The sequence below is a fragment of the Schistocerca serialis genome, chromosome 5 (genome assembly GCF_023864345.2).
Source record: "Schistocerca serialis cubense isolate TAMUIC-IGC-003099 chromosome 5, iqSchSeri2.2, whole genome shotgun sequence".
Classification (NCBI taxonomy): Eukaryota; Metazoa; Arthropoda; class Insecta; order Orthoptera; family Acrididae; genus Schistocerca; species Schistocerca serialis.
Window position 1 is genome coordinate 121,022,953 of NC_064642.1, and position 21,589 is coordinate 121,044,541.

The 21,589-nt window shown below is 41.8% G+C and overlaps 1 protein-coding gene across 1 annotated transcript in view; it reads right to left on the bottom strand.

Annotated features, from left to right (window-relative positions):
- Positions 1–18,379: 18,379 nt before the first annotated feature.
- The window catches only part of LOC126481785 (odorant receptor Or2-like), a 93,927-nt gene continuing 90,717 nt past the window's right edge, over positions 18,380–21,589 (bottom strand). Inside the window, exon 8 of the mRNA XM_050105741.1 lies at positions 18,380–18,497. Within this exon, the coding sequence (XP_049961698.1) occupies positions 18,441–18,497 (57 nt within the window). The 3' untranslated portion in view covers positions 18,380–18,440. The remainder of the gene's footprint in view (positions 18,498–21,589) is intronic.

The following is a 21,589-nucleotide window of genomic DNA, read 5'->3' on the forward strand; positions in this document are numbered from 1 at the left end:
TCCGCATCCTGCTTTTATTTCATAGTGTGTACATTCTGCTTCTTCCTAAAAGTAATTATATACAAATGTTTCCAGATAAATAAAACGGGACACGAAATAGTGCTAAAACGCAGTGTTTAACATTAGGTTCAAAACAACCAGAACCCTCAAACACGTTCACTGTAGAATTTTCTGTTGCTACAAGGTAAAACGAAAGAATTACTGTAACAACAACTCAGGTCTTAATTGACTATATTATATGAAATCTATATACTGCCAACAACAAAGAATTCCTCGAAACATTAACAAATCCTATGTCTAAACATTTTAACGTTAGACTCTTTCAGTATAATATTAAACCCCACTTGTATTTCCTGGTGCGTTACCAGGAGCTGCATAACTGCTAGCAACCAATCGATCGCTGTCGCCAGTAACATCTTCGCCAAATATATACCTCTTTACACGATTAAAAGATTTCGACATCAGTCTCATGTTGATACTGTAGCATAGTACTGTTTTAATCCAAAGAAAGACACGTACTAATACGCCGAAGAGCCAAAGAAACTGGTACACCTGCTTAATATCGTGTAGGACCCCCGCGAGCACGCTGAAGCGCCGTTACAAGACGTGTCATGGATTCGAATAATGTCTAACGTAGTGCTGGAGGGAAGTGTCACCGTGAATACTGCAGGGCTGTCATAAATCCTTAAGATCATGAGGGGGTGGAAATCTCTTTTAAACAGCACATTGCAAGGCATCCCAGATATGCTCAATATTGTTCATGACTGGGGAGTTTGTTGGCCAGGAGACGTGTTTAAACTTATAATCGTATTCCTGGAACCATTCTGTAGCAATTCTGGACGTATTAGGTGTCACATTGTCCTTCTGGAATTGTCCAAGTCTGTCGGAATTCACAATGGACATCAATGGATGCAAGTGATCCAGACAGGATGCTTACGTACGTGTCATCTGTCAAACTTGTATCTTGACTTATCATGGGTCCCATATCATTCCAATTTCACACGCTCCGCACCATTACAGAGCTTCCACCAGGTTGAACAGTCCCCTGCTGACATGCAGGGTCCATAGATTCATGATGTTGTCCCTTTACCCGTACACGTCCACCCGCTCGATGCAATTTGAAACGAGACTGGTCTGAGCAAGCAATATGTTTCCAGTCATCAACAGTCAAATGTTTACAGGTTCAGGTGAGGCGTAAAGCTTTGTGTCGTGTAGTCATCAAGCGTATAAGAGTGGGTCTTCGGCTCCGAAAGCTCATATCTGTGTTGCTCGGTTGAATGGTTCGCGTTCTGACACTTGTTGATGGCCCAGCATTGAAATCTGCAGCAATTTTCGGAAGGTTTACGCTTTTGTTACGGTGAACGATTCTTTTCAGTCGTCGTTGGTCCCGCTCTTGCAGGATCTTCTTCGGGCCGCAGCGATGTCGCAGATTTGATGTTTTACAGAATTCCTGATATTCATGGTACACTCATGAAATGGACGTACGGGAAAATCCCCACTTCATCGCTGCCTCGGGGATGCCGATCTAACAAATGCCCCAGAGATCTGCTGCCTTAGATAGCCATTGCCGACCGCAGCGCCTGATTCTGCCTGTTTACAAATCTCTGTATTTGAAACCCATGCCTACACCAGCTTCTTTGACCCTTCATTGTATGTTAAGGCGAAGATATATAGCCATCTTGCCAGCATGTAGTCCAGATGAAACCACAGACAAATTCCCACTGCGCTGGGGGTTACGAATTTTTCTGCCCACCCCTTCAGTCATACATATTACGTAATACGAGGGAAAGAGACTTCTACCATTACAGTATGTATACCTTCTGTACGGCGGATGTCGCCAAGCTACTAAATTGCTGGTTATACTGTAGGGCTATTCATGAGAGCATTATTTGCGAAATTTTCCCCACCTCAGGTTTCTTTTTTGTAAAATGAAGAAATCGCACAACAGTTGCTTCATCTACAATTTCTTATTCTGTACACGACCTGTTTCGGAATACTTAAAGTTTCATCATCTTGTGTAAAATACAATAGTCAAAATATTGTGTGATACGACAATGAGAGGTCATCTTAAAGTCTGAAACGTCAGATAAGAAACTATGCGTCTAAAATTTCTAGAATGGATTAAATAAAATAAAAGAGAGAACGGGACGTTACTTATAAATAAAATCACTTAACCACCTGAGGCTATCCTCAGTCCATGGTTGTCATGGAACCAAAGGTTCCGTGCCGAGTAGAAAAATCCGAAGAAACGGACATCATGACCAGACACCAAAACTCACCAAACTCTAAAAACATATCAAATTTAATAAAAATGGGGGCAGGGGGCCGAAGAGAAATCACATATTGCGTGGAATTGCTAATATAAATTCCATAAAAACCGTTCCCCCTAGCTGCACGACCAGGTGTACAAACATGAGAACTGTGTAACGTATCTGTTCCCGGTCGCTACGGTCGAAATCACTGTGTGTCGATCAGTGTGTCAGTCCGTGATATTCTGTAATTAGTGTAAACCTAACGTTATTGTGCTCAACATTAATTTGTACCAAAACATTTACAATGCATATGATAAGCGACATGCCGATAAGTTGAAACTCAAGTGCGAGCAAGAAGTTAATCGTTTGTGAAAGTAAACTAAAGTGAAGTTAACAGACAAGAATTCTCTTAGTTACCATATCAAGCGAGAGATTGATAAGCAATATAATCATGTGGTTCAAAGGAGAGTACGAATATTGTAGTCTTTCATCTGCAAACTAAGTAGAGATTCAATGAATTTAAAGTATATAATGTAATAACGGAAGGCTCACTTTTTGGGGATCCGTCAAAACGGTTAATACTCTCTCCGTGCAGCCTTTAGGTCCATCTACCTCAGTGTGTCTGTTCGTCCGCAAACTATTAAGTTTTGGCATGATTTAAGTGTTTTTAATCATGTATTAAGAATACTGTTAAATTGTTAAATATGTTTTATAAATAAAACATGGTTTAAGCAATGTTTAAAACTAACAAAAAGAATTCGTTTTTAACCGACTACGGACTAAGCCTTATGAGAGGCGGACATGGGAGCGGGGGCGGGGAGGGGGTGGAAGGTCTCACCACATCTCTCCAAATTTCAAAATGTCATCAAGGTTAGGGGGGGGGGTGGATATAAATTTTGAAGATAATCCCTTACGTAATGAATAGACGTACTGTAACTGTCTCTCGCAGCCCGCACAGGGCGCAATTTCGTGACTGGTCGGTTAAGTCCACCGATCTTTCGTAACAGTACACTAGTTCTTCTGGTAATCTCTCCATGTCAGTTTCTAATACGTGAAACTGTAATTATATAGAATGAGAATGGGCAGAGTCCTCAGCATTTTGAGACTGAAATTGTAACCAGTCAAATATTAAATATTAATACTAGAAATTGTGCATCTTGGCGCCAAATCTTATACGGTATGTACCGCTATCTGTGATCGCTCAAGGCCTTTGCTTTCCCATGTTCTCGATCCACATGACGTGACGATCTATCACTTGTGGAGTGGGTAACAAATATTTCCTGCCAGTACGCAGAGGCACTCCAGCGTATACTGCTAGACACGATATAATAAACCACGCCCTATAACGTGCCACAAGCGCCAAACATGACATTAGCCAACTATATCAAATTTCCGTTCACATGAGCTGGGATGTTTGTTTTAACATTCTCAGAGACTAAGGGACTTCCACATCTTTTGATGAGTATGCTGTGGTCACTGCCGTCTTTCATGATAAGAACAGCCACGTTTACACGGCTGCACACAAAGAAAGTCAATTTGAAATACCGGTAGAAATGTAATAATCAACTCTTGGGGGAAATGTAGTAATCAAGTGTCCTTCATTTCGAAGCTCTATGGGATCTATTCAACAATTAGTGGCTTCAGCTGAATATGGTATATCTAAAGTAACTTGTGGACTCTCTTGCTCGCAGAAATGAAGCTGTTATCAGAGCTAGAGGTGATTTCACACAGTATTAGTGTGACATCTTGGGTACATAATTTTTTTGTGCCAAATTAAGGAAGTTGTGGAGTATCAAAAAACCTGTCTCGCAAAGAAAAAGAATGGTTCCCAATATCTTTTGTCAAATATGTATGGTATGCCGAATTCAAGACTAAATTATCGGTCACGCTCTGGGATATCGTAGTGAAGTAAAAAATGTGGACATTCGGCAAGTATTCGACAAAATTCCTGTACTATCGATGGTGATGTATACCGAAAATTTGGCGGTCTTGGCTTCATATCAGGACGGAAATATGAACAAGACACTAAGATGTACCAACTTTCTGACATATTTTCCTTTGCAAGTGCAAAGAATCATCGGTCGTGAAATAACAAGTGGAGTTTATTGAGACTCTCCATTCTCTTGATGTAATTGAATGCATGAGGAAGTTACTTACATGCGATGTAGACGCGCTTCGTAATCGAGTTGACAGACCAACGTGATTTATGACGGGAGTCGCGAGAGAACAGGATGTTCGAAGTGGCGCAATAATCAGCCGCGAAGATGATTGCAAGATTCAGCAACGTCAAATTGGTACTGAAGCAGTAAGCATTCCTCTCACTTTAGCCGGGGCAGTGTGTATTCCACAATTGCTTCTCTCTGAACTGCACCATAGCTAGTCAGAAAGATGTTCATTGTCTGAGTTAATAGAGTGGATTATGCGAGTGTGGAGCCTGAGGCCAGGATATGTACACGATGAGTGTAGTCACGTTAAAGGCTTTAAAGTGGATATCATACAGTTAGTTAACACGAGAGCGAGAAAATTCTGTCACGAGTTATTAATGTACAACATATTTTACAACGAATATTACAGATAAATGGAGAAATTATTACTGATAATGGACATCCGCGTATGAAAGGTAAAACTGTGATTACAACAGTGAATGCGTAAGAGATATAAATCATAATAACTGATATTTGTTAACATATTCCGAGAGTGTTGATGAACTTCATTTGAACTGTTATTAGTCATTGTATGAATATATTATTAACATGTTCATATTGGTCAGGGTGCTGGTTCCCAGCCTGGGGCTAATTACCCAATGAGGGGTAAAATGAAATTTTCTGATGGTAAAAACCAAAAGGATTCGATTGTGTTCAGTCATAAATTTGAATTACTTTCAAAATATCATTACTATTATCACAATTTTGTAAGGGCCTACGGTCATCTACCGACGTCCGCTGCCTTATTGCCGCCTGCTGTACCCGACGCAAGCCATATCGAACGCCCAATTAAAAGTTAAGTGAGATTGTACTTAGGGCATGTATGTGAAGGTGTTGAGGGCTGCTACCTCAATTCCGGTAACTGTAAGAGCATGGGTGTTACCACGGAAGTAAAGCTGTGCCTATGAAGAGTTCATGGTGTTTAAGACAGGTGTTAAATATTAATATAATGCACGAGCGTGCCTCTTCCAGCTCGTGGAAAATTGTTTTTTTATGTAATACGTAACCATCTGCAAGGCCGTAATCTGTTTATCAAATATACTGCATTCGAGTGTTGGTAGCCTTAGCGCAGTGATCCCCAGTAAAGCTAATAATGGAATTTTCAGAATAGTGCTCGTTACGCTTTTCACTGAACAGTGGGGCATAATAGTTCACGTAATTTAACTGTGACTAAGATTGGAGTGCCCGCTGGCCTTGCTAGTAATTGTAAGTTTTTTTATATCTTAATATCAGGCAATTTTCCTTAAAGTTAAGATTTGCGCTGTTGGCTTACCTTGTCTGTGTAGTTCAGTCGTGGTGGGGCAAAGGCAGTGTGCCGTTTTATTAGTGAATAATTTAACCTGTTATTTAATATCTTTTGGTGGTTGTTTACATTGTCCCTGCGGAACTGTTCTGTGCGCTTGTTAAATGTTACAGCTGGCTGGTTGGTGTTTCGGGGTAAGCGCTACTTTTCCACCTATGGGTACCGGGGCTGTGAAATCCCGGGTAGCGGGAGGTGACTCCGGGTCGAAGCTCTAGAAGTGGTTTTTGTACCAACTGCTGCCTTCCGCCTTTCGCCTTGGCTTCTTCAAGTTAAGTTTTCGTTCTGCCTTCGAGCGACCTGGTGTCACACCTCGCTAATCAATTCTGGAGCTAATTATATTCACTTGGGTAGACTTTGTTTCATAAAAAAGACATTGGTAGCAGATTCACCTAATTCTTGTGACTTACTATTTTTATTACCTAAAGTAATTATGATTAAGATATTGTTGTTTTAAAGGAATTTGTTGATATGATTGTTAAATAAAACAAGTGATAATAAATAAAACAAGTGATAATAAAAGGGGTCCAGTCCTTTCTATTGTTTTCCTATTCCCTATTAGAAGAACGTTTCAGGTTCCTCACATAGTCCAACCACTAATAGTGTATGTTGTGATTTGTTCCACACATCACCGATGATAAAAATGACACATACACATAACAAATGATAAATGTCGCAAGAAAATGTCTTCTCCTAGTTGTACATAGTACCTGCAGTCATCTAGAAATTGTTTTCTCGCGAAGTGTAGGTTACGGAGTAAAGAAGGTGTGTTGTCACTTAATAAAATTACAAGAGCGGATGCTTCCTCAAACCAACAAATTTTAAATGCCATGAAGTCAGACAAAACAGTGAAGCGGACGTCATAAGATAAAGAAAGCAGCGAACGCCGCAAGCAGTAGCAAGCCCAGAACAAGGGATGAAATCCTGTGGAATAAGAAAGACAAAAGGAGAAGGCCAGTGCCTTTTCAGGGACGTCAAAAAAGTTGCCACAAAAGAAGTAACACGTACTGTACTTTACGGACTGAAAATAAATGGTAGGTAGAGAGAAAAGGAAGACCAATTAACAAATCCAGCACCACTGTTGAACAATTAAAGTAGAGCATGTGAAGGAAATATGAGGACGCTGAGTTTCCAATGTTGATTTCCAATGTTGACAAATTAGGCATGCAGCAATGTCAATTTAGTTTTGCAAAAATAGACAAATATCGAAAGTTGCCTCTGTGAAGTGAAATAGAAAGTGTTGTGCTACACAATATATTTATATGATTGGCGAGTGGAGTGCTAGGTTTTTGTGACAGAGTTTGCTGTGACGAAACAGTATTTTTTTATTCAGTTCTTTAATTTCAAATTTCATAAGCATGAAAGCTGATGGGATTTTCGACTATTCATCTCTTCAGATGACGTTGTCGGTGCCTGCAGCAAGAATCAAACATTAAACTACAGCTGGCAGAGTATGGCCAATGCTAGATGGTGCTTTCGTAGTTCGTATGTGAGTTACCAAGCCGTCGGAAAGCTGAGAGAAATGACTGAAAAACACTTCCACTTCCAGGAGAATACTGAGCAGTCTGGAACATCGCTCTCCTGCATATGACGGCCCGAAGGGAATCTATCAGATCAACATCTACATATGACACTTCTCAGGCCGGCCGGTGTGGCGGAGCGGTTCTACGCGCTTCACTCCGGAACCACGCTGCTGCTACGGTCACATGTTCGGCTCCTGCCTCGGGCATGGATGTGTGTGGTGTCCTTAGGTTAGTTAGGTTTAAGTAGTTCTAAGTCTATGGGACTGATGATCTCAGATGTTAAGTCCCACAGTGTTTAGAGCCATTTAAACACTTCTCACAACAGTGTTTCAAGCAGGACAACATGTGTCAAGTTTCGCGCTACTGCATGCTACGAGAGGGAAGACCACATCTCCGGCCGCTGCAAGTATCTTGTAGCGGAAGCGGCCGCCAGTCAGTGACACTTCGAAAGAGTGAGCTGCGCACTGTAGGCGGCAGAATTGTGAATCCTCAAATCTAGGACCAACTGGTTCAGTACTAAGAGCCAAGATTAACTTGATGAAACGCTACTGTGAGGAGGACACAAAATATCAACGAAACTTGTAAAATAACTGTAATTTGTGTAAAATATAAAGCACATTAACAAAACGGAACTCCATGTGACAGTCTGTAAAGCGCTTTTTCCTGCATGGAAGGTAAAATTAAAACATCACTGAAATTTCAATTAACTTTCTGCTCAGTCCCTACCATGGAAGGTATTGACTTCTTTCGGGTTCATGACCGAGTAGGAACTACATGCTACTATGTATGAGCCCAGGTAGGGAGAGCAATAGAACTTAAGTCAATGAACAGAACAACAACAGTCTTTAGGAACGCAACATAGAGCAAATTCAGAGTCCTTCACAATACACTTGAAAGTCCTAGTAATGGTTGTAGGTGGCTAGAGGGTGGCCAGCTTGGAGACACTGATTGAGGGGATGTCCCACGAAGCAACGCGAATGAAACACCCTCTGTGGTCCATAATTTGACGTCACGGCCTGCGACATGTCCTCAGTCTTACGTTGTGGGTGAAGTCCGTACCTGGTGGTGTGTCACGAGATGACAGCTCGCAGATGATGTTGGAGGTGACGTCCCGCGAAGCGATGTACAATAGGCAGTCGAAGTGATCCTCGATCTTCAGCGGAGGACTCCAGCTGGAGGGACAGCGAATTGTCAGCGTTGATCCCGTGAGACTGGTTCGCTTAGTGAGCGGAGCTCAATATTGAGCGACAGCGGAAGGTTGGCGTTAAACCACGAAGTGATTGCTGGACGGCCGTAGATCGGACGAGTGGCAGCCTATATAACCGTGTTGCAGATGGTTACAGGGACCAGCACTTGGAGGCACATGACTGATGACATAGTACCAGCATCAGCAGCACCACTTGTGGCGAGGCTTGCACACCAGGAACCGTGGCGACTGCCTGAGACTCAAAGGGAAAACAATCCCGGCTGTTTATGTGTAGAGCGGATTGTTTCCCTGTGGTTGCCCGAGTCCATATAGCGAGGGGGCGAAGAAAGCGGCCACCCGCGGTACACCGCGGAATGAATGGTGGTTGGAGCGCAGGCGCTAGTCGTACGATTGAGTAACTTCATTGTTAGCTATAGATGGTTAGTAATAGATGGTCCCTGATTAATTATGAGACATAGGAAGGTTGACCGACGTTCCAACTCTAATTTAAAAAGCTTAAAGAACCTAGAAGAGATATATTTTCATAAAAGAAAGCCACAATCCTGAGCACGCTGGTAACATCCTATACTGGCGACTTCACAATAGAATGAAGCAGAGGTTAAATGTTGAAAGATATGTTAACCAGTAGTTAATAGAGCGACATAAATGGCTGCAAAATGTTTAAACATGACCACTAGTGTGCTAGGAAAGAATGCATGAGGAAATCCTTTCGTCTTAGAGAGAGAGAGTACTGAACGCATGAAATAGCGGTAGAGGTAACAAACAGAGTGGTTGCGGTGATTGCTGGCGATCAATTTTCGGCCGAAGCATGACGTAGTCAGGCACACAGAGCAAAAACGGTGGGATACGTACATGAACAATATTACGAAGTTGTGCTGAAAGTAATGAATAAGCAAACTGGGGCTAGCATTCAGGCAGCAAGTGACTAAAGCACAGTGCATTGGCGTCGTCATCTGTTGGGAGTCGTTTGTTCGTATAAAGCGAACAGACTAGGGCTGTGGTGAGTGACCTCCGAACTTCTTGTGCCTCAGATTGACCTCTCTCTAGTGAGCTTCTGATTGCAAGACATAGACACGTTGACGACTATGGGGAGGTGTAGTTGCCAAGGGCTATCTGCTGTGACTTAAGGAACTGATTGTACCTTTTTGAGACAGAGGATTCACTTCTTGCCTCAGTTCCAACCATTGGAAGACGGTCGTCACTTTATCCCTGTGCCTCCACGTGGAAGAGAAGGGAACCATTTTCATGTTCGACAATTTTTTGCGGTTACCACAATCTTGGTTATTAATTCTTCTAGAAAGGCCCTCAACCAAAATCGGATTTCGAATTTCTGTTCCTAAATACTTCAGGAATTCTTATACAAAGTGCGTCTGAAAAGTTCGGTTAACAGATCTGTACGTCAAAAACCGCTCTGGTTAGGATGAGCTAACCACGCATATGGATTTGGTGGCATGTCAAAAAGCACCCCTTATCGTGAAATCGCGAAGTTTCCGTTCTGTCTCACTTTTCCGACAACTTTCTGCACCAAATTGTCAGTAATGACGGAAGATTGCCCAGTTCGTTCCTCATCATCCTCTCAGCAATTTCCGAACCACCCCGTCAAGTGTCAAGATGTGTGCTTCATGGAAGTTTTACAAAACGTCTGTTGTTGTTGTTGTTGTTGTTGCTGTTGTGGTCTTCAGTCCTGAGACTGGTTTGACGCAGCTCTCCACGCTCCTCTCTCCTGTGCAAGCTTCTTCATCTCCCAGTACCTATGCAACCTACATCCTTCTGAATCTACTTAGTGCATTCATCTCTTGGTCTCCCTCTACGATTTTTACCCTCCACGCTGACCTCTAATACTAAATTGGTGATCCATTGATGCCTCAGAACACGTCCTACCAACCGATCCTTTTTTCTAGTCAAGTTGTGCCACAAACTCCCCAATTCTATTCAATACCTCCTCATTAGTTATGTGATCTACCCATCGAATCTTCAGCATTCTTCTGTAGCACCACATTTCGAAAGCTTCTATTCTCTTCTTGTCCAAACTGTTTATCGTCCATGTTTCACTTCCATACATGGCTACACTCCATACAAATACTTTCAGAAACGACTTCCTGACACTTAAATTTATACTCGATGTTAACAAATTTCTCTTCTTCAGAAACGCATGTTAACAAATTTCTCTTCTTCAGAAACGCTTTCCTTGCCATTGCCAGTCTACATTTTACATCCTCTCTACTTCGATCATCATCAGTTATTTTGCTCCACAAATAGCAAAACTCCTTTACTACTTTAAGGGTCACATTTCCTAATCTAATTCCCTCAGCATCACCCGATTTAATTCGACTACATTCCACTATCCTAGTTTTGCGTCTGTTGATGTTCATCTTATATCCTCATTTCAAGACGCTTTACATTCCGTTCAACTGCTCTTCCAAGTCCTTTGCTGTCTCTGACTATTACAATGTCATCGGCTAACCTGAAGGTTTTTATTTCTTCTCCGTGGATTTCAATACCTACTCCGAATTTTTCTTTTGTTTCCTTTACTGCTTGCTCAATATAGAGATTGAATATCACCGGGGAGAGGCTACAAACCTGTCTAACTCCCTTCCCAACCACTGCTTCCCTTTCATGCCGCTCGACTCTTGTAACTGCCATCTGGTTTCTGTACAAATTGTAAATAGCCTTTCGCTCCCTGTATTTTACACCTTCCACCTTCAGAATTTGAAAGAGTGTATTCCAGTCAACACTGTCAAAAGCTTTCTCTAAGTCTACAAATGCTAGAAACGTAGGTTTGCCTTTCCTTAATCTATCTTCTAAGGTAAGTCGTAGGGTCAGTATTGCCTCACGTGTTCCAATATTTCTACGGAATCCAAACCGAATTTCCCCGAGGTCGGCTTCTACCAGATTTTCCATTCGTCTGTACAGAATTCTTTTGCAGCCGTGACTTATTATACTGATATTTATTACACTGGTAGTTCGGTAATTTTCACATCTGGCAACACCTGCTTTCTTTGGGATTGGAATTATGATATTCTTCTTGGAGTTTGAGGGTATTTCGCTTGTCTCATACATCTTACTCACCAGATGGTAGAGTTTTGTCAGGACTGGCTCTCCCAAGGCTGTCAGTAATTCTAATGGAATGTTGTCTACTCCCGGGGCCTTGTTTCGACTTAGGTCTTTCAGTGCTCTGTCAAACTCTTTACGCAGTACCATATCTCCTATTTCATCTTCATCTACATTTTCTTCCATTTCTATAGTTCTGTACTCAAGAACATCGCCCTTTGTATAGACCCTCTATATACTCCTTCCACCTTTCTGATTTCCCTTCTTTGCTTAGAACTGGGTTTCTATCTGAGCTCTTGATATTCATACAAGTGGTTCTCTTTTCTCCAAAGGTCTCTTTAATTTTCCTATAGGCAGTACCTATCTTACCTCTAGTGAGATAAGCCTCTACATCCTTACATTTGTCCTCTAGCCATTCGTACTTAGCCATTTTGCACTTTCTGTCGATCTCATTTTTGAGACGTTTGTATTCCTTTTTGCCAGCTTTACTGGTTTACTGTATTTTTATATTTTCTCCTTTCATCAATTAAATTCAATATTTCTTCTGTTACCCAAGGATTTCTACTAGCCCTCGTCTTTTTACCTACTTGATCCTCTGCTGCCTTCACTACTTCGTCCCTCAAAGCTACCCATTCTTCTTCCTCTTCTGTATTTATTTCCCCCATTCCTGTCAATTGTTCCCTTATGCTCTCCCTGAAACTCTGTACAACCTCTGGTTTAGTCAGTTTATCCGGGTCCCATCTCCTTAAATTCCCACCATTTTGCAGAACGTCTAAGTTATCAAAAGCTATGCTCAGGCGGCAGATTACTATGAGGATGGCATTCAAAGCTGCAGACTGTTAAGGAAGGTACAAAAACACGCACCACGTTTCCAGATACGTCAGTGGCTCGAGGACTTCTTAAGTTACAAAGTCCTGAATGTTGTCCTCGACGGAGAGAGTTCATCAGAGACAAGGGTATCGTCAGGAGCGCGCCAGGGAAATGTGATAGGGCCGCTATTATTTTCTATATACGTAAATGATCTGGGGGATAGGGTGGACAGCAATCTTCAGTTGTTTGCTGATGATGCGGGAAGATGTCGAAGATTAGTGACTGTATAATGGTACAAGATAAAAATGGTTCAAATGGCACTGAGCACTATGGGACTTAACATCGGTGGTCATCAGTCCCCTAGGACTTAGAACTACTTAAACCTAAGTAACCTAAGGACAGCACACACATCCATGCCCGAGGCAGGATTCGAACCTGCGGCCGTAGCGGTCACGCGGTTCCAGACTGAAGCGCCTACAATCGCACGGCCACACCGGCCGGCGGTACAAGATAATTTAGACAAAATTTGTAGTTATTGTGGTGAATGGTATCTGGCTCTAAATGTAGAGAAATGTAAGTTAATATGGATGAATAGGAAAACCCAACCCGTAACGTTCGGATACAGCATCGGTGGTGTCCTGCTTCACACAGTCACGTCGTTTAAATATCTGGGCGTAACGTTGCAAAATGACATGAAATAGAATGAACATGTGACTATTGTGGCTTCGATTTCTTGGGAAAATTTTAAGAAAGCTTGGTTCACCTGCAAAGAAGACCGCGTATACGACACTAGTGCGAACTGTTCTTGAGTATCGCTCTAGTGTTTGGGATTCGCACCCGGTCGGACTGAAGGAAGACTTCGAAGAGATTCAGAGGTGGGCTGCTGGATTTGTTGTCGGTATCGATCAACATGCAAGTGATGCGGAAATGCTTCGGGAACTCAAATGGGAATTCCCAGAGGGAAAACGACTTCTTTTCTGAGGAACGCAACTAAGAAAATTTAGAGAACCGGCATTTGAAGCTGATTGCAGAACGATCCCTCTCCCAGCAACATAAATTTCGCGTAAGGACCACGAAGATAACATACGAGAGATCAGCGCTCACACGGAGGCATGTAAAAAGTAATTTTTCCCTCGCTTTATCTGCGAGTGGAACAGGAAATAAATGACGAATAGTGGTACAATGTATCCTCTGCCACGCACCATACGGTAGCTTGAAGAGTATGAATGTAGATGAGGACATAGATGTAGAACAGAAAACTTGTTTTCTCTTACATACTAGCATTAGAAGTACATACACATCACAAGCACTTAATCAAAACATTCAGCGTGGCGCAGTTAAAAGTACCCACCTCGCCTTTAAATGTGAATTCAATATTTAGACTTCTGAAATAATGTAAACAACTACAAAAAGGGACAGTTTTATGCAGTAATCGATTATTAGCATTTTTCTGTCACCATTTCAATTTATTTTACCTGTGAAGTTAGTTGTGGTCTGCAAAATGACTTTCTCGATAGGAGAAAGAATTGAAATTATGGAAGCATATGTGAAAACAGGTTTTAGGAAACTCGCAATATTTTCTGGGTCAGGTATCCCCATAGATGACTACCAGCAAAGAGAGCAATGCAGAGTCTGTATAAATATTGGCGCTCCTACGGATCTGTGCAAAATGTAAAGTGACAAAGAATTCCTTCAGTTCGCAAACAAGTAGTTATTGCAGACATTCGCCGAAGAATTATTCAGAGCCCAAACAAGGCTACACGTTAAATGGCTCAGCAGGCGCTTGTAAGGTGGAGGAGTTGCCACCGCGTATTGAAAAGTCTTAATCTGAAGCCATATAGTGTGACGATTATGCAGCAATTACGGGAGCATGACAGTCAGAAAAGTGTAGATTACTGCATGTGACTTTTTAATAATATCAACCCGGTTTGTTAGACGTTTTCCATTACATCATGATTGATGAAACATGGTTTCATCTTTCCAGTCATGCGAATTTACAGAACACAAGGTAATGGGCAACGGAAAACCCTTACAGTGTGTGTGTCAGCAACCTTCCATCGGCGTTTGGTTCTGTGTAACACGAACGCGCTTCACTGGACCGATATTTTTTGACACTACCCTCAACACGGTTGCTTGTATGAAAATGTTTGGTACATTTTGTGGTCAACTCACTGAACATGAAAGACAATATTCCTTCTTCCAGCAAGATGGAGCAACATGCCACTGTCTAAGGTATCCCTGGAGCGGGTCCATGATGTCTTCACTGGGGAACGAACTGTCCGCAAACATTTTTACCCACCTCATTCGCCGTATCTAACAACATGTGATTTTTTCCTGTGTAGATACTTGAAGAGTAAGGTCTATGAAACAAATCCACACAACCGAACTTTACGCTGGGTGTATCTGAATGTGCTTATACGTGCAGAGTTGTGGACTGATGTAGCAGAGGGCCAGTTTCATTGTGTGCTGCAAATATATTTTTCACTGTTTTTTTCATAGTAAATAAATGATAATTCCAGTTCAGCTCTTCGTTCCTGTAATTTCAGCGCTTTTCCTTAACGCTTACATGGCCTAATTTTATCTGCGTCAACCTGTACATATGGTCTTTGCATATCTTCCTGCACTAGCGACAGCCTCCACTAGGTGCCTTCCTCTTCCTGCAATGATCGTTTTACGTCTCCGTTCCATTAATAAGCTGGTCTCATCCGTATATAAAACTTTCCAAACCTGAAAACCATGTTTGTCCGTTAAATCACTTTCGTTGAACCCAAATACTTAAGCTGTCGTTGTAGCTTCTGGTTGGCGCAGAGATAATTCAGTATGGCGAGACATGAAGCTATAATACCGTTGTTTATTTGCCATTCCATTTTAAATCTATTTGTTATTCCATTTACATCTGCCAAATCAAAGGTCAGGTCATTAAAACTTGTGGGATTCAAGTAGCAGAGTGTGACCAACCAGTTCGTAAGCTACACAGGTAGCTCTGTACCATGTCCAAATTCCCTCAACACATACAGAAGTTCAATTATTAGACCAATTTTTAGATCAGTCTCACTGTTAAAATGTGTACAGTTAACAATATTTTAAAATTAACAGGTGTAATACACAAAAAAAACAGCAGGTACAACTTACAGGAAGACGCCATACTTTTGAACTTACATTTTACTGCACACAGGCTACAGCGATTTTAAATGTTTCTACGTTACGTTATCACTGAATAAGTTTGGTTATATGATGTACAAATTATAAATAGATTTATCATACCTGTACCAGCACTGATGCTGAGCTTCACAAATATTTACTTCCTCAGAACACAAAATAAATTTGAATCACTCCATGCGAGAATTCTCCAGGGCTGTCGAACTGGTCAAGTACAACAGTTAGATGCTAAGTAATACACATTCCTCCAACAAGTGGCTTCATCAAGCAAATGATTTTCTAAACATGTTATTGGCACAATTTAAAAGGACGTACAATTTGTAAAACTTTTTCCTGCACCATAGGGATCCGTTCTCTTTAATTTTATCATCATGACGGTGACTAAATTTTTCTTACACTGCGTCATGTTTCTTCCAGATTATTCTGTTTCCTTCACAGTAGACTTTGAATAATTTCGATTCAGTGTGTCGTACCATACTAATCGATTATTTTCTCATATGACACACGTGCCTTCATGTAAGGAATATCTTTCAGACAGCCATATATGAGTTATTACAATCCTTTTGGCGTTATTGACAAACATGTACTAACGATAGGCACATTAGTGTTACAAAAAAGTGATTTGCCATTCTGGGTGGCTTGTTCACTTGACTTATCAAAACTTGTTTTAGTACTTCCTCTTTTCTTAATTCAGACTGGAACATAAATGGTATTTCTCTATTATATAAGTATTATCAATTAATATTTGTTTCTGTTATGTTTTTTAAGCGTAATTACTTTTGTACTCTGTTCTTATGAGATTGATTATGTTATCATGCTACATTCAAATTTTCTGCTGATATATTTCTTATTCTGCTGTTCCATGTTACCTTGTTTGTCAAAATGTGTTTATGCCTTCTTAGAAAAACAACTTTATGTTGTTGTAAACGAGGCTCTGTTAATTTAGCACTGCGGAAGGATCGATACGAAATAAACTGTCTCTTTCATTTCATTAGTTGCCAGCTAAATTAGTGCGACGGGTTGTCCATTACCAGAGGTTTTAGCTTTTGGGCGTTATTTTTGGTTCAGAGTATTTCTTTGTATTTTAGAAATTTTCTCTGAATTATTTCGAAAACAAGTAGTGTGCGTGTCTAAACTTATGATTCGCTTCAGCCAGGGTGGTTTTCTCCGTCCCTCCGCCACTGGTTCCATTTCAACCGCAGCACGGCTAGTGCGGACGACAGGCACTGATTTAATCGTGTGGAGTCTGTAGAATGTGGTGTCAGAGTATGTACGAGAGGCACGTGGTCGCCTTAAATCCATGAAAGTGGATATAACAATGTTACTTGACAGGGGAGATACGAAACGATTTCGCGAGTTATTTACTCACAGTGCATGTTACGTTAGTTGTTATAAATAACTCGATGAATTATCACTAGTAATGCACTTAGGTGTATGAAAGGTAAAATTGGAATTTGCACAGTTTGCTTGTAAGAGCTATGAATCAAAGCTACTGATTTGTTAATAAATTCCGGTAGTGTAGTGAAAGTTTATTCAATTTTTTCCCAGTTTCAACACTACGTAATTAAAATACAGACTTTAACTGTGCTTGTATTGGTCAGGATGCGTGGTAATTTTTAAAATCGAATACTGTCAAAGGATACGAGGTCTGTTAATAATTAGTCTGCCAAGTATTAAGTAAATTATTATAATAAATTATTGGCAAAGAGCTTAAAAGGCGAAGACATGTGTTGATACCGTGTCTCAACTGATGGCGCTATACTATACTACGCATTTTATAATAAACTGACTCCTGGCAAGCAAAGTGAAAGCAATTCCAGTTGAGGGAATAGGTCCCTACAATTGGCGCAAACAGAAAAAATATAGACAGACTGGATCTCTTTCAAGTGATTAATAGAAGAAAAAACACTTCTCGTCAATTTGTTGAGTATGGTTTCCATAATGCCACTTTAATTTGTGTATCACGCTTTCATTATCCACCGCAACATTTTGGGATAGCCGAAACGGAGGGAAGTCGAGTCACTTTGGAACAAACTAAATATATTCAACACCACGAAATTCGTAGTTCACAATGAGTTCAACTTAATGTAAAATGTTGGTACATAATATTGAATCACCAGGCGGGACGCCCCATGGCAGATTCAATACTACTATCACAGAGCCTGAGGATCTTTCAATATTTCACGGTCGAATAATTCTCGACTCCGTTGGACACAACACCACACATCTTATTAACATCCCTAATTTCTTCCAGTCTTCAGACAGGATGGGATGCCATGTACTGTGGGCTGCTCAATCCCGCATGAAGTGCAGTTCTCTGGTTTTCGCTTTGTAAAAGCTTTATTGTGAGAAAAGAAGACCCAAAAGCTGCTGATAAAGCGGGAACATGAACGTGCTGCAATGAAGTTAGCTGTCAGAAAGCTCGCCAAACGAATGTCCATCGGTGGTGTTGTGCCGAAAAGTAACAGATCTCGTGTTTTAAAACTGCCTCATATTTTATTAATAAACTCTGTGCTGTGCCTTCGTTTTTTGCATCACCTACATAATCCTTGATTCTTTCCTCAATATATCGGGCTTAAAAGTAATTTTTATTCTGTCCCGTATGACTGTAATTGATACGACAGAGTTGTATTTCAGTTTCAAAAAGCATATTTTTTCGGAGATTAATATTCTGCCCTGTGCACCTTTTTGCTGTCAGGAGATGCAGGAAAGACACTTGATGCCGTCATATCTGACAGGATTTATGATTATCATATTTCTGGGTTTCGTTCGAAAGCTCTTATCATAGTAATAGGGCAGGTTAGGAAAGACAGATGTTGTTCATTGTAGTTGTTCTGATTCATATTTTTATTGCGTAACTACAACAGCTAACAGTGGATTATAGTGCATTATAGGCACGGATGGCACCGTAGATTCTGCGTCAGCTGCGACTGGTCAGTCGGAGTTCAGTTGCCTCAGCACTGCATAATAGGAGAAAGAGGCATTCATCAGCTGAAACAGACAACCATAGTGTTAATCAACATACGCTGGAGACGATGTAATACGCAACAGGCAGCATTAACTTCTCAAATAGTTTACGACGCTACAGGAGTAACGTTAAATGGTTAGGCTGTAAAAACAACATGACGAAATTAAGATGACGATGATGATATGGTAGTGTGGGCACAAAAAAGTTATGAAATTAGGAAACAACATAAAGCTAAATTTCGTCGATTAACCGTCGGGACCTGTCGTCTTGCATCTTCCTCTGATGGAGAACTTCAGAGGGATTCGTACGAATCTGCAGAAGGAAAGACCTAAACAATATATACGGCCCGTTCATATTAACGTGACGACCGCCTACGCTACACATCAATGTGCAGACGGCAGGCAGCACTAGCAATGGCGGGTATATAAAGCATGTCGAGGCTCAAGTAGAAAACAGTGCAGTCATTGTCGTAATGCGGGAAGTGAGCGATTTATCTGAAGTCTAAAAGGGCGTTATCATTGGTTTTGAAGCCAAAGGTGGAAGCATTTCGTTTGCCGCCATAGTTAAACTACACTATGCAAGGTAAAATGGTTCTATCCAAAACCGGTGGCGAAGCAACTGCAATGCACCACAGGCCATGGACGACAGAAGTGAACAACGGTTGCGGGGCTATGTTCGGGCGAATAGACGTGCAAATGTTGAACAGCTAATCGCCCGGATGAACCGAGGGCCTACCAACTGTATTTCCTGAAAGAACGATCAGTGAATGTTCCAGCGTGTGGGTCTCCACATCAGGCACCTGATACATGCTCCCGCGTTGACTGCTGTTCATCCCATCTGGACGTCCACTGCGGCAGGTGGTCTTTCCAGACGAATCATTTTTTATGCTCTGTGGAACAGACGGTGGTTGCTTTATACGGCGTGAAACGTTTGAAAGCAAACACCTTGCAACAATCGTCGGGAGAGCTGAGGCCGGAAGAGGGAGCTTTATGGTCCGCGGAATGTTTTCGTGGCATTTTCCGGGTGATATTTTCATTCTGGAGGGCGCAGTAGATCAAAACAAGTATGTATCCATCGTTGGGGAGCATTTCAACCCATACATAGTGCTTGTTTTCGTCGCCATTATGGTACCTACCAACGGGACTTTGCAACGTGTCATCCATCTCGCAGTGTGCGTGCTTGGTTCGAAAAGCACCACACTTCCTTGGCTGCCAGGTCCCCCGAATTTAAAATCAGTCGAGAGTCTGTGGGACTATCTCGATGAGGCTGTTCGGACCACGGATCCTGATCCGAGAAACTTCGCGCAGCTGACCACGGCACTGGTGTAAGCATGGAGCTACATCCCTGTCCGTGCTTTCCAACATCCCACTGATTGTCTTCCTTCTCGTCCAGGTTTTTGACAAGTGGTTACAGTAACGTGACTGACAGTGTAATATTACTATTAGTGGTAGTAGAAGTAGTAGTAGTAGTAGTAGTAGTAATTCAGACACAGATTAGTTATACAATAATGCCAGTGTTATATACAAGTGTAACAATATTCAAGTAATTGATTTATGGATCTACACGTATTACACAGTTCTACACTGCTGATCATCGCAACACTATGTTGGGAGCATGCCGCAAACATTAAACGGGCATTTCAGTGCGATCGCACGGGGTAAGTAGGAGTAATGCCGTCTATGTTCTGTACACAAGGAAAACTTACTCAATATGTTTATCATTCAAAAATGGCATTTGAGTGTTGTTTGTTTCGTTTTGGAATTCGTCAGCATGCAGGATCGTAGCCCACCGAATTTGCGGTTTCTCGTACCTTGAATCTGCTGATCACATTTTGGTTGCGAATATAGGATTATTGGGTCGAGGGTGGCCACACAGTATCTCAGCAACCACGCACGACTAGGCCTGTGAAGTCGGACATACTGCTAGCTCTGCAGGCAGGATCGCACAGCCACGTCACGTACGTTATGTCGTAAAGTGGTTTCGTTTATAACAAGGTAATTATCACTGATTAGACTTCCTCGACGAGAGTCTGTAGACATGGAAGTTTTCTGTGTATCGTACCACGTCATAATGTAAAAATCTATGCTGGAGAAACCAAAGTTTCACCCACGGTTACCGTACGCCAGAAGACCCAGAAGAAGGCCACTTTAAACGTGAACGAGGTGTTCATTTTTCCCAGTATAGTCTTTTACCTTGTGACGCGGTACGATTCTCAGAAAACTCTTATGTCACGTATCCACGCGAGGAGCATCACAGACTGTCAAGACGGTGACCATTCTTTTGGCATCCCATGGTTCGCCAGCAGTGAGAGGAGCGCCCGAGTGTGGTGTGCCAGCGACAGCTGACACCTGAATACCACGACGGCGTCCTTCTGAACGAGCCCAAGCATTCACACGGGAGTGCCCTTGTGCGGAGGGTGCGAGGTGAACAGTCGTTGACAGACTGCATTCGCCATCGTCCTACGGAGCCAGCACCTTGCGTGATGGTATGAGTTGCCATCGGGGTCACAACACCACCACCTCTGGCTCGCATATTCTGTAATTTGGACAACAGCCGTTTGATTTCTTTACATTTCAAAACTACGGTAGCCACAGAAAATTATAAATAACAGATTGACATTTCATACAGTATAACACGGATGTTTGCATAACTGCTAAAATATAAAACTGAATGCAAAGTGAAACTGTCCGCAACAGCTGTTATTTATTTCGATTTCCTAAACCGTACCCGGACTGCAGCCACTGCAAGTCCTCTGGCAACACGCAGGACACTTTGTACCTTCTATTGTCAGCCCCTACGTCCTCTGGCAACACGCAGGACACTTTGTACCTTCTATTGTCAGCCCCTACGATTACCATTACGGTGATACAAACACACATAAGCGTGTCAGCTACCGGAACCAAGATACTCCTGGATAGCATTTATGAGGGGCGTGCTTGACACACGTCCACAGGAAAAATATTTTAATCGGTCAAGTGACGAACAGTTCATCGTGATCCTTGCGCACACTGGACATTCATCACAGATGATGGTTTCACCAGTTGAAGAAGGCTGCGGACTTCGCCTAGCCACGCCAACTGTTCTGTACAACTTTCTTTTATAGCTGCCTATACCA